The following is a 13,845-nucleotide window of genomic DNA, read 5'->3' on the forward strand; positions in this document are numbered from 1 at the left end:
TCTCAGGAGCTCAGATGCACTCTTTGAATGATTCTCTTCCAATCATGGCCAACTTCCTCCTACAGAAAACCTTTTTATATGTCTGAGGTAGAAACAAGATCATCAGTTCCCATCGGGCCTTGCATAGATGAATAAGCAGAAGCCCAGAGAGGGAGATGTGATCACCAGCAGTTTCTCAGTCAGTAATAGTTGTAGGCCTTGGATAATATACTGAGTCAGCACTATCCAAAAAACCCCAAAAAAACAAAAAACAAAACCAACAAAACCCACAAAGAGAGCCACATACGTAATTTACAGTTTCTACTGGCCACATTTAAAAAGTAAAGAGAAACGGGAGAATTAATTTTATATTTTATTTGACCCAATATATTCAAAATGTAATTTCAACATGTAATCAATAGAACTCTTAGAAATCCAGTGTGTATTTTATTGACATTTATGGCACATTTCAATTCAGACTAGCTGTATTTCAAGCCCTCAGTAGCCGCATGTGGTTAGTGGGTATAGAACTGGACAGTGCAGTTCTATGCCTCAATTTCCTTATTTGTGAAATGAGGATAAAATTGGCTAGATCATGGAAGGATTAGAAGAGCACAAATAAAACACTAAGCACTCCGCCCTGCACAGAGGGGGCACCCAATAAATCTTAGCTTCTTTGGGTCTTTTCACTCACCGTCCCGCCCTCCTTCATGTCTCCGTCCCCCTTTCCCCGCCCCCTCAGGCTGCGGGCGGAAGCAGTACCGTCGTAAATGCAGCGCGCTTTACGGTGGCATTGCCTTTTACCGCAGTGTGGCCGGCTTCCGTGTCCCTCGTACTTTTACCTCATTGGCTCTGCGACCCGCTCACAGCGCTTTCCGGCAGTGTGGCTGGAGCTGTAGCCGAGGGGGCCGCGGTTTGGGCGTGAGTGGAGGGACCCGAGTAGCAGGTGTTGGCTGGGCCTGGAACCATGGATGTGGGCGAACTTCTGAGCTATCAGGTATGAGGGACGAGGAGGGCCGGAGTACCGTCCCCTCCCCGGGGTAGGGGTTTCCGGTCGCGGGACCAGAGTCCCTTCATCTCACCTCCTCTCACCTCTGTCCCCGGCCCGCGAACCCTCACTTCTGATGTTCGAGTTCCTCATTTCACTTCACTCTCCTGAGACTCTCCTGGGCCCTTTCAGCTCATTCCTTCTCAGAACCCAAGCCGCTTCCTTTCAACTCCAGCCTGGACCTCTTCTTACCCTTCCCTGGACTGGGGCCTGGTTCCCTTCAACTCTTCTTAAAGGCCTCAGACCATCTTCACAACCATCTCGTCCCCGAGTCGTTGAGGTGGTGGTGGTGGGAGGGCACTGGTCTTTCCTGCATTTGAGCCCCGGCTTCTCCACTAACTGGCCATGTGGCTTTTGGACAAGTCATTTTCCGCTCTTTGAGCTTCAGTTTTTGTATATATAAGACGGAGACAGTAATAAGTACCTAGTAGGGTTGTTTGAGGACTCTATTAACTATTGGATATGAAAGCTGATTTTAAAGTGTAAAAGCTGTTCCCATGTTAACTGCCATTGTTGGGAGATGTTTGGAATTCTAGCATGGGATGGGACCCTAGGAATCTTGTCTTCCCTGCGCAGGCGACTTGGTGGGAATGGGTGGCGCAGAGGGCAGAAAGGACTTCTCCAAAGTCACTCAACAAGTAAGAGCTGGGTAATATTAGAGCTGAGGTCTCCTGGCTTCCAGTTCAAAGGTTTCCCCCTCTTTGACTTCCTAAAGAGGCTCCTTGTGAGAGGCAGTAGAACCCTGATGTCTAATATGGTAGCTGTCCATGTGGCTGTTAGACAGTTGATATAGGGCTAGTAGGAGTTGAAAAGTACTCTAAGTGTAAAATCATGCTGAATTTTGAAGATTCAATATGAAAAATAAAGTTTTTATACTGATTTTACGATCATATTGATCAAATCAATTACCTTGATTATTGATCATATTGATTAATCATATTATAGATAATGGGTGAAATAAAATTTAAAATAAATTTTACCTGTTTCTGTTGACTTTTAAATGTAGCTACTAGCTTTTTAGTGTGGCTATTAAAATTACATATACAAGTGATCTTATATTTCCATTGGACAGCTCTGCAGTAGAGAATGGTGATTAAGAGCTATGGGTCAGGGGCCGCATATTCCTTGGAATCTCCATTTTGCTATTAACTGGCTGCTGTAACCTTGAACAAAATACTTAACCTCTCTATGCCTTGGTTTCCTCATATGTAAATAGGGGCAAAGATGGCACCTACCACATAAATCTGTTGTGAAATGTAAAGTGCTTAGACCAATACTTGTCAAAGAGTAAAAGTTCAGTACATGTTAGCAATTACATTCATGCCACTCCCTCTGCCAATACACAAAGAACGGACCTTGGTGACTCTAGACGTTGTAGAAAAGAACTTTTAAACAATGGTTGATATATAGCCAAGAGAGTTCTCTTTTTAAGACAGTTATTGAACATGAAAGAAGAAAGGAAATAGGAGGATTGTTGAATGAGTGGTTGTATGTCTGTTTGGGAGTTGTAGAATGGCTAGCCCATTGACTCAATATTAAAGCTAAAAGAACTTCATTCATTTGCTCGAAAAACATTCATTGAATGCCTCCTGTGCAAGGCATCAAATCCTCGAGTATACAACATTGAACAAAACAGACAAGGTTCTTGCTTTTGTGGAGCTTGTAGTCTGGTGGGAAAGTAACAAGATAAGTGTGTAAACAAACAAGAAATTCAGATTGTGATAGGTGCTTTGAAGGGTACGCAGGGTTTACTGTAGGACTGTGCTGTTTGGTGTGGTAGCCACTGGGTACCTGTGACTACTGAACACTTGAAATGTGGCTAGTTGGAACTGAGAGTGATACGTGTAAAATACACATTGGATTTCCAGGATTTAGTATGACAAAAATTAATGTAACATATATTAATAATCTTTATATTGATTCCATGTTGAAATGATAATACGTGGGATATATTGGCTTAAAGAAAATATATTATTAAAATTAATGTTACCTTCTTTAAAACTTTTTAAATGTGGCTACTAGAAAATTTAAAGTTACATACGTGGCTCATTTGTAACTTTCAGTATATGTTTATTTGACAGTGCTGTGAAAGACAATAACCCCTGGCAGTAGGAGACAGGACCTATTACTTTTGGTAATGTGGTCTGGGAAGGACTCTGAGGAATTATTGTTAAAGGACTGAAGGTTGAGAAGGAGACAATCATGTAAAAGGGCAGAAGGATCAAGGCAGAGGGAAAAGCAAGTATGTAGGCTATGAGGTAGAAGCTGGCGTAGCCTGGTAGAAGATCAGGAAGAGGATTGATGGAGGTGGAACATGGTGAGTAAGCAGGAGAATGGTAGATGATGAATAGGAGATGTAGGCCTTCCTGTAGGCCATGATAAGGAGTTTGAATTTTATTTAGAGAGATATTATAGATAACCTCATGCAGACCACTTATTTACAGATGAAAAGTGAATCCCATTCTGGTAAAGCACTTCCCTGAGGTTGTGGGCTAAGGTAGTGGCATAGTTAAACCAGAATCCTGATCTCCTTATTTTCAGTCCTGTTCATTCCCCACATGCACTATTCGTGCAATTTCCTTTCTGTAAGATTGATGTCCACTCCTCCTGTTCCTAAAAGATGGTACAGTCTGGAATCTAGTCCATAATCAATCGAATGCATCCATCCTTTTGTGGAAATGGTGAAGATCATTTGAATTAATGGATGCAAAAGCTCTTCAAAAATAGTAACATTTTATAGATATAAAAGATGCATTATTTACCTGCACCATCTCTCAAAATCTTTGTAACAACCCTGTGAAGAAGGTACTGTCTTTAATCCCTGTTGTACAGATGAAGGAACTGAGGTGCAGAAAAGCACCTACCTCATAGCTGAAGCTCCTAATAACCATGCTGTACTGCCTGCCTACTCTGTGCCAGATGCTGAACTGAAGTGCTTTTGGATGTGTTCTTACAGTTAATTCTCAACATGCCCTTTGAGGTGGGTGGCATGCCTATTTTACAGAGAAGGAAACTTGAGCTAGAGAGCTCGGTTTACCTGCCCAAGGACAAACAGCCAGTAAGGAGCAGAGCCAGAACTGGAACCAAATGAATACCCAAATCTGGTTTTCCATTCTGTTTTCATACTTTACTTAAAAACTTTCATAATACTTTTAAAAGTTTTAAAAAATGAAGAATGGTACACCTATAGAAGAATGCATAAATTTTAGTGCTGTTGATTATAGTTGTGATTTTCAAAGTAGACTCAACATGACCACTGAAGTTCATTTCTTAGGGACATGTTGTCTGATTTGAACATCCCCATCCCCATAGTTTGATTCATTAAGTCTCCCGTGGGACCTTAGAATTTGAGTTTCTAACAAGATCCCAGGTGATGCTGAAGCTCCCGTGGTCCAGGAACTACATTTTGAAAGTGCCCCTGGTCTAGAATGTACATCCTTTTAAAATTTTACCCAGTTGAGATTCTCCTCCCTTCTCATAGCTGTTTTAGTTTTTTGAGCTTAAATTACACTTTTTCCCTGCCGTCCAAGATATTGAGAGCAAATCACTTAATCTTTCTGGGCCTCAGTTTCCTCATATGCCTAATGAGGGGATTAAGTAAGTCTCTCTGAGGTCTCTTCTAACTTTAAGTTCTGTGATACTAATTATTTAGGCCAGGAGCTCTAGAGATTTCAAGGGATAAAAAAGCTTGATGTAGGAGAATGAATCGGGGCTGAAAATCTGGGAGATTTGAGTTTTAATCCTCCCTTTATCATTACTTATCTGGGTGACTCAGGACAAGTCACTTCCCCTCTCTGTATATCTTTTTACCACCTGTAAAATGAGGGGGTTGAGCTATAAGAGTTGTGGTTGTTTCCTTTCTTGGAATTCAGAGATTAAGGTAAGCAAGGAAAATATGTAATGTCAAGAAGTGTTTATTAAGTGTATTTAATATTTTTTGGGTGCTTCTTAAATTTCATTTTTGGGGCAGTGTGGTGGGAAGATTCCAGTTTCCCGCTGAGATTGGTTCTTCTAGTAATAGGGTTAGGCAGTAAGTGCCTCAGTATATGCCTTATATCCTTGACATATGTTAACTATTCATTTGAGAAGACAGGAGAATTACAATGTGGACAGGAGGTGGTAGAAAAAGTCTTAAAGAGGAAGCCAGTTATGTTCCCAATATGGAAATGTACTTTTTTGATGCCTTCAGGCTTAGACATCTCATCAAGAAGTGTGCCCAGCAGTTCCTTGGCTGAGAAGTTTCTGCTGCGTAGATGTGCATATGAAGTTCAGGGCATTCTCATTAATACTAATTCCATAGATGTCTGGAAAAAGTTCTTACCTTCGAAGTTTTGCAATAAAGAATTCACATTTAGTGCGGCTTGGCTCCGTGGGAATGACTTGCTTTGTGACATGAGAAGTATTCTCTTTGAGGCAGATTGGGGTCAGGGACCCTTGGTTTTAGCAATACTGCAGACACCCACTCCTCTTGTGACCTATCAGCAATATCATAGCATTTCCTTGGATTGCAGGGGCTTGTAGGAATTTAGAATCTTGCTCCTTTCCCCTTATTTCTTTCCTTTGAAATAAAAAATTTTTAATGACAATAAACTGACAGGAATGGTATTAAAAGGAAGTATTTGAGAAAAGGAAAAGGACCCTAGTCTAACAAGTATTTTTATATTCCCACAGTTATTATATATTGCATGGCAATAATCATTGTGTCTATACTGTTTTGTGTTCTACATTTTTAATTTAACACTGCCAGAAATATTGCATGGGTTTCTACATGGTCCTCATGTTATTTTTAATGTTCATACTTCTTGCACAAGTGATAGACCAACCATTTTTCCCTAAAATGTTCCTCCATAATTATTTAGAGGAATTATTTATAATTATTTGGTCTTAGGTTTTGGTTCTTGGAGATACTGTTGCAACGAACTTCTTCATTTGTTTGGCATTTTTCCCGTCCCACCTGCCATTAGAAATTACCACGTGCCATCTCTTGTGCTTAGTATTGCATGTACAAAAATTATTAAGACATGGTCCTGGACCTTAAAGAATTCATAACTTGAGGAATGAGACAGACATTTCAACAATGAACTGTGTGGATAAAGTATTATGGGAGCACAATGTAAGGAATGATTGGATATGCCTGAAGAAGGGATGTATTAGTGGGGGTGGATTTGAATGCAGTCATTGAAGAAAAGGGAGATGTTGGAATCTCAGCCACGATGAATGAATAGGAATTCTGTGGGTAATGAAGGAGGCCGAGGACAGTCGTTCTTGACTAGGATTGGTGAGAGCAGAAGCATGGGAGTGAAATGTCAGAGCATTGAGTAAACGGAGGGGAGTGGTAGATGATGGGGTCATCTCAGCTGCAGATACATTAAGGAACACGTTGTGCTCATATGGAATGAATCCTTCATCAGTTTACAGTGCTAACAGCAGTGGGTGTTCCAGTTTTACCACAGTCTTGATACAACTAGTTGTCAAACAATTTAATTTTGTCTCATTAATCTAGTAGGTATGTAAAGTGTTAGTTCAAGTTTGCTAATGGGCATTTTTCCCCTTGTGTGTGTTATCATTTGTATTTCTTATCATCTGCCTCTTTCTCCATAAGGTAGTGTTGTAGTTTGTAATTGAGCTTTTCTGTTGTGTTTTTTTGTTGATGGGGTGTATGTAAGAAACGTTTTAGAAGCCTGAACACATATGCTCATTCTGTAGTGGCCCCATTTCACCTACAACCCTGAGAGTATTATCCTCATCATAATGTTGTTTTATAGCATTGTGCTATAGGCTCTTTTTGCATGACAGTTTAGACTAGTGCTTTTCAAAGTTACTGTTGTTAATGATGGGACTATAAACAACAGATAAAGAACTATTTTCATTGATATTCCCATTTCAGAGTGTTTTCTGTTTCATCTCTTGAGTGGTTTCTTTCTTAAGTTCATTTCCTCTCTTTGCAACTTTCTCGTCCTCTTTCTTTCTGGTGCATTCTCTTCATACTCACAGAACACATTTATGTGCCTTCTCATACACTACACAGTTAACTTAGAGGCAGGGACCAGCATCTAGCAAAGTGTCTCACCCATAATTGATATCTCATGAATGGTTGTTTAAGGATTGAGTGAGTGAACCAGTATATACCCTCAAATATGTTCTGGTTATTTCCCCTTTTGGAAAGCTTTTGTTCTGATAATCGCGTTTGCTTGCTGCCTTGTATGTCTTTGTTTTCATGTCAGACATCAAGAATGTTTCATGTTAGACATTCAAATATGTTACTTCAGTTTCTGAATTGTCTTCCTCTTCCATATCATCTCTTGCTACCCTTGCTGCAAAACCTACATTTTTTTAATATTTTATTTTGAATTAATGTTAAATTTACAGAAATTTGCAAAAATAGTAGAGAATTCCTGAGTTTTCATATACTCCTCACCCCGCTTCCTCTAAAGTTAACATCTTCTGTAACCATAGTATGATGATCAAAACCAGGAATTCATAATTCTAGTAACTAAACCACAGACCTAATTCGGATGTCACCAGTTTTTCCACTAATGTCCTTTTCCTGTTTTAGGATCCTATCCAGGGTCCCACATTGCAGTTACTTGTCATTGTCATTTTCATTGTCTTTTATAATCTCGACCTTTTTGAAGAGTACTGGTCAGTTGTTTTGTAGGATGTCCAAAACCTGCATTCTTGGAGGTGCCAATACCCTCTGCCAAAGATTTTCTTGAGCCTCATTACTCTTTTTTTTTTTTTTTTAAAGATTTTATTTATTTATTTGACAGAGAGATAGCGAGAGCAGGAACGCAAGCAGGGGGAGTCGGAGAGGGAGAAGCAGGCTTCCCTTGGAGCGGGGAGCCTGATGTGGGGCTCGATCCCAGGACCCTGGGATCATGACCTGAGCCGAAGGCAGACGCATAACGACTGAGCCACCCAGGCGCCCCTCCCTGAGCTTCATTACTCTTTTTTTTTTTTTTTTAAAGATTTTATTTATTTATTTGAGAGAGAGAGAATGAGAGAGAGCACGAGAGGGAAGAGGGCAGAGGGAGAAGCAGACCCCCTGCTGAGCAGGGAGCCCGATGTGGGACTCGATCCCGGTACTCCAGGATCATGACCTGAGCCGAAGGCAGTCGCTTAACCAACTGAGCCACCCAGGCGCCCCAGCTTCATTACTCTTGACTCTTCCTTAGAGTGATTCTATAATCTTGTCCCTCATCATAGATGAACTCATCCATTCTTCCATCTTTCAGCACCCCAATATAGACAACTGTTAGCTCTCTGGCCATGATCTAGGTTTCATGTATCTACTGAACGTTCTGGCCAGATGTTCTGGGGTCACGTAATTCTCTGTATCTCTCCACCTGCTCCACCACCTACCCCCAATTCTGCGTTTTAGTCAGGGGTGTCTCTGTTTTGCAGACTTTAAAGAAGCCTTGGAGCTATTTCTCAAAGATGAAAGACAAGGTTTTTTTCCTCATGGATCATAAGATCCTGTGAACAAAGAGGTCTAGCTCCTTTTTCCAGGGTCAAGACGGTGTCAGGATCTGAAAATGTTTAAGCCACAGTTCTTGCTCTCATGGAGCTTGCAGTCTAAGGGTGGCATCCCACAGATTTGAAAACTGATATTCCAGTACACAGCATCATTGCTGTTACAGAAGAATGAACAAAATTTGGTGGCACAGGCAGGAGCAGCTCTGTCATCAGGAAAGCTTTGCAGAGAAAGCGTTACTTCTTCAGTTTTCTCTTTATTCCTTCCTATTTCAGCTGCCACCATCATAGTTTAGACTCTTGGAACCTTTGTCAAATAAGTAGCTTTCTGGTTGGTCTTTTTACTTTTGTGGATCGCGTATTGGCATGGTGAACATGGGTTTATTTCTTCTATAGGCCAACAGAACAGTTTTCACCAGTCATAGACTTCAGTCCTATCTATTTCAGCTTCCTTGGAGGTAGGTTTTAATGAGATGCCTAATTTTGGAGGTGAACTTGAGGAAGACAGCCATACCTTTCTGCAGTCCCTCACTGGGTGTCGTTTAAATTGGGGGATGGAGGGATGCCTGGCTGGCTCAGTCAGTGGAGCATTCTCGACTCTTGATCTCAGGGTCGTTAGTTCAAGCCCCACGATGGGCATAGAGCTTACTTAAAAAAAAAATAAATTGGGGGATTGAATTTATAAAATTTACACCAATAGAGAAATTTTCAGATGTAAAAATAACTACATTGGAGAATGTGGATGGCTCAGAAAAGCCTGTCAGCTCTATTGGAGAGAATAATTCAAGGCACGTGCCTTCTGAGTGTGTCCGTTAGGTGTCTTTTAATGTTAGTGTAGTGAATGAACACTAACTTGGGGTCAGACTGCCTGTGTTTAAATCCCACCTCTGCTATTTGCTATCCATGTGTCCTCGGGTCAGTTAATTAACCTCTATAACCCTTAGGTCTTCATCTTTAAAATGGAGATTTTATAACAGTGTATCTCTGCCCACCATTTAAAAAAAAATCTCCATTTTACCATCTGTTTTTAAATACAGGATTAAATAAGACAGGGTGGGTAGTGCTAAGTAGTATATAGTAAGCGCCCAGTAAATGTTAGCTGTTAATTTTTAATTATTGATATAATTACAATCAACACACATGCTGTAGCAAAAGAAAAAAATGTTTTTTTTGAATTCTACAAAGCTGCCTCAGTATTCCCAAGGTCATTGGTCCCTTGGAGATTAAGGTTTAGAATGCTATAAAAGGAAATGAGAACAGTTTGTCACCCACACATGCCACAGTATAGAACTGTTCTCAGTAGATTAAAGCACAACCCTATTCCACCACAGTTAGCAGTCATTGATATCAAGAATTATATCATCAACACAGTAATTCTTTTCCCCAGGTCTCTTTAATATTGCTGAGATATCTCAGTGTTCCCCTTTTCTGGTGCCTGAAATCTCATTTATGAATTACTCCTTTCTTTTTCTTTCTTTCTTTTTTTTCCCCTAAGGTTCCCAAAGGAAGTGGTTAGTTTTGGTTTGAGTCTTGTATGGCTATAGAGACATTGGAGTTAGGAAAAGTATAGCAGAGATCCTCTTACTTTTTCCAGAGTCAGCCATTTGATTCTAGTATTTCAGCTGAATAGTTGAAAGCCATTTTCTTTTCTGTAGTGTTCTAGGAGTGACTGATCTGAAAGTGTGTTGGCCTAAATTTTAAAACCCCATCTCCATTGTGGGTTGGTAAATAGAAACTAGATTATCTTTGTCCTGAGTTCAGTGAAAGATCTAGTGAGACTACCACAGTATATTTTCATCTGTTAACTCCTTTTAGATTATCAGTTGCCTGTGAGCAGATATCTGCTTGGGCTCCTTAGACTTCCCTTCAACTATTTGAATTGAGAAGGATTTGACATCAAGCACAGAGTATTATGATGCTTCCCTCCGAATGTGTCTGACTATATTCTAAAGGCAGGTATGCTTGTTTATTGAACAGATTGTTTGGCGTTCTTTTTTTTTTTCTTTTTTTTTAAGATTTTATTTATTTATTTGACAGAGAGCGAGCGCACAAATAGGCATAGTGGCCAGGAGAAGGAGAAGCAGGCTCTCTGCTGAGCAGGGAGCCCGATGTGGGGCTCGATCCCAGGACCCTGGGATCATGACCTGAGCTGAAGGTAGCCACTTAACCAACTGAGCCACCCAGGTGCCCCTGTTTGGCGTTCTTTTTTTTCTTTCTTTCTTTTTAAATTTAAATTCAATTAATTAACATATAATGTATTATTGGTTTCAGGGGTACAGATCTGTGATTGATCAGTCTTATATAATACCCAGTGCTCATTACAACATATACCCTCTCCAGTGTCCATCACTCAGTTACTGTATCCCTCCACCCCCCTCCACTCCAGCAACCCTCAGTTTGTTTCCTATGATTAAGAGTCTCTTATGGTTTGTCTCCCTCTCTGGTTTCATCTTGTTTCATTTTTTCCTCTCTTCCCCTATGATCTTTTGCCTTGTTTCTTAAATTCCATATATCAGTGAGATCATATAATTGTCTTTCTTTGATTGCCTTACTTTGTTTAGCATGCTACCCTCTAGTTCCATCCATATTGTTGCAAATAGCAAGATTTCATATTTTGATGGCTGCGTAATATTCCATTGTGTGTGTGTGTGTGTGTGTGTGTATGGCATTCTTTATATATATATATGCACACACACACACATACACACATCTTCTTTATCCATTCATCTATCAGTGGACATCTGGGCTCTTTCCATAGTTCGGCTCTTGTGGACATTGCTGCTATAAACATCAGGGTGCAGGTGCCCCTTCGGATCACTACCTTTGTATCTTTGGGGTTAAAACCCAGTAGTGCAATTGCTGGCTTGTAGGGTAGCTCTATTTTCAGCTTTTTGAGGAACCTCCATACTGTTTTCCAGAGTGGCTGCACCAGCTTGCATTCCCACCAACAGTATAGGAGGGTTCCCCTTTCTCCCCATCCTCGCCAACATCTGTTGTTTCCCGACTTGTTAATTTTAGTGTTTGGCATTATTTATGTGTTTGTTTTATTAATACATAAAATTGAGGATTACATTTTTTTTGTATTTGACCCCCTCCCAAGTTAAGAGCAACTAAGTTAAAATTACTTTTGGAATTTTTAATAAACGTAAGCATTAACAGTACATCAGTCTCCTGCTGGTGTATCATGTTGGAATTCTATTTTCTTCACAGCTTTGGATAAAATAGAAGAATTGTGGTTAGAGTTTATCTTGTTATCTTTTACTGGCCTCTTCAAACATTAATACTTCATGGGAACAGCTAATAGCTTATCATTATTAATGATAAGGGAAATTTGAGCATTTTAAGGGGACATAATTTTTGACAGAGAAGCTGAAACATGGGAGTGGGGGCTCTGGCCAGGAGCAACTGTTGCGCAGAGGAAGGTAAAGATGCCAAAGAATCAACAGAACGCTAAAATGCAGCAATAAAGAAATAAGAAAAAGACATTATCATTGATGAAGTGGGGGTTGTTGTGAAAAGAAATCCACATTGAGGTTCCTTATTTATTTATTTATTATTTTCAAAGATTTTATTTATTTGACAGAGAGAGAGAGGGAGAGGGAGCACAGAAGCAGGGGGAGTGGGAGAGGGAGAGGCAGGCTCCCTGCTGAGCAGTGAGCCGCAGGTGGCGCTTGATCCCAGGACTCCGGGATCATGACTTGAGCGAAGGCAGATCCTTAACCAACTGAACCACCCAAGTGCCCCTGAGGTTCCTTTCTGAAAAAGGTGATATGGGTTGTATTGAATTGCACTAACTCCTCTTTTATCTGGTGTCTTTGGAAAATGTGGCACTCCTCATGAATAGATTTTCCACATAGCAGAAACTTCCAAGTGGAGCAAGAGTGCCAGAACAAGAACTTCCTCTTTTTACAAATGGGGAAGGCATGGCACAGGGACGGAAAGTGGCTTGCCTCCGGTGATAAAATGGGGTTCAGAACAGAACAGTGCTTTTTTCCATATTCAAAATTTGAATTTTTCATCATTTTGTTTGGAGTTCTTTCTAAAACAAACATTCTTGCCTTTCTCAATAGGTCAGACTGTTGTCTTAGGGTCATTATTATGAATACATGTTAATTGTGCCCAGAATCTCTCATGATCTTTTGAAGTGTGGAAAGTTTTTACTCCTGTATTAAAACATTGGGAGTGTTACAGAGAAATTTTGAGTTCTTTTGCCTATTGTTTACAGTTTTTCTTGCTTTTCTTTGGTGTAGCTGTCACTTCTTAGTGGTGTTATTTGTTTAATAGGATAAAACAGGATAAAATCTAACTTCTGAGGCCCCTTTTGCTTTCTTTTCACATTGTCCTGAAAAGTTGTGGTTGTTGGATGATGAATGAAGCATTAGTATTCTTGGTCATCTTTGGATGAACTGTAAAATTTTAGGGCCCTTCTATTAGTTACTGAAGACTGTAAGATACTAGAGATCAAATTAGTGTAACCTGTCTTCATTTTTCATCCAGCATTTCTTCTAGATCTCTTTGCCCACCACTGCCATCTTGGGGACTGAAGAATATCTGAGCAATTACTAGTGCTCACTAATCATGAGTCTTTCAAGAGAAACTAGCACTCACAAACAGAAGCTTAACCTGGCCTTCTGTGGAGTGCCCCTTTCCTTCATGGCTGCTTATCTTTCTGGAGGGGAGCCATTTACCTGTCTGATGGCCTTGACACTATATCTTTAAGCTAGTCTTATATCCAAATTCACACACCCACTGGCCCAAGAAATCTAAATTGTAGTAATCACCCGAGACCCCATGTGTTTGTTCCTGACTTTTTCATACCTCTGCCCCATTTCTGTTTTGTGCTTTGCTCTTGGCTCTCTCATTTTCTCTCTCTTTTTTCCTCCTCCCAAGTATGTACATCTCTTCTCTGGCTCCCAACTGCTGCCTCATCTGGAAGGACTCTGGCCGACCTGGCTGCGGCTGCCTTATATGGTAAAGCCTGCCTTTGCTGGACCTTTAAGACCCAACCTTTGGGTCTTGGCCTCAGCCATTGGAAATCACTGTTGCTAGCTCAGCTGATCCTCCTGTGAAAGGACAGTTTGGGCAACATTCTATCCAAGAGGCTTGCAAATTTTCAAATTCTGCAACTTTGAGAATCTACAAGTTCATCTTGGTCTTGTCTTTGCCATTGTTCCTCATCATTCACCAGGGGTTGGCAAAGAACTAACCAGTGTTTCTACGGCATTGTGAAACATGCTGACAGCCTGTGAGCCAGTCTCGATTTTGGAGGGTTAGTAAATTTCATTTAGATTAGTGATCCATATTGAACCTTCCCTTCTTTAATTATTCAACAGATACTTATTAAA

The 13,845-nt window shown here is 40.4% G+C and overlaps 1 protein-coding gene across 1 annotated transcript in view; it reads left to right on the top strand.

Annotated features, from left to right (window-relative positions):
- Positions 1 to 818: 818 nt before the first annotated feature.
- The window catches only part of CTNNBL1 (catenin beta like 1), a 162,482-nt gene continuing 149,455 nt past the window's right edge, over positions 819 to 13,845 (top strand). The window contains exon 1 of the mRNA XM_064573155.1: positions 819 to 976. Coding sequence (XP_064429225.1) covers positions 947 to 976 — 30 coding nt within the window. The 5' untranslated portion in view covers positions 819 to 946. The remainder of the gene's footprint in view (positions 977 to 13,845) is intronic.

The sequence above is a fragment of the Mirounga angustirostris genome, unplaced genomic scaffold, assembly GCF_029215605.1.
Source record: "Mirounga angustirostris isolate CCGP_5_RB_7025 unplaced genomic scaffold, mMirAng1.0.hap1 SCAF_10, whole genome shotgun sequence".
In the NCBI taxonomy this organism is placed as follows: Eukaryota; Metazoa; Chordata; class Mammalia; order Carnivora; family Phocidae; genus Mirounga; species Mirounga angustirostris.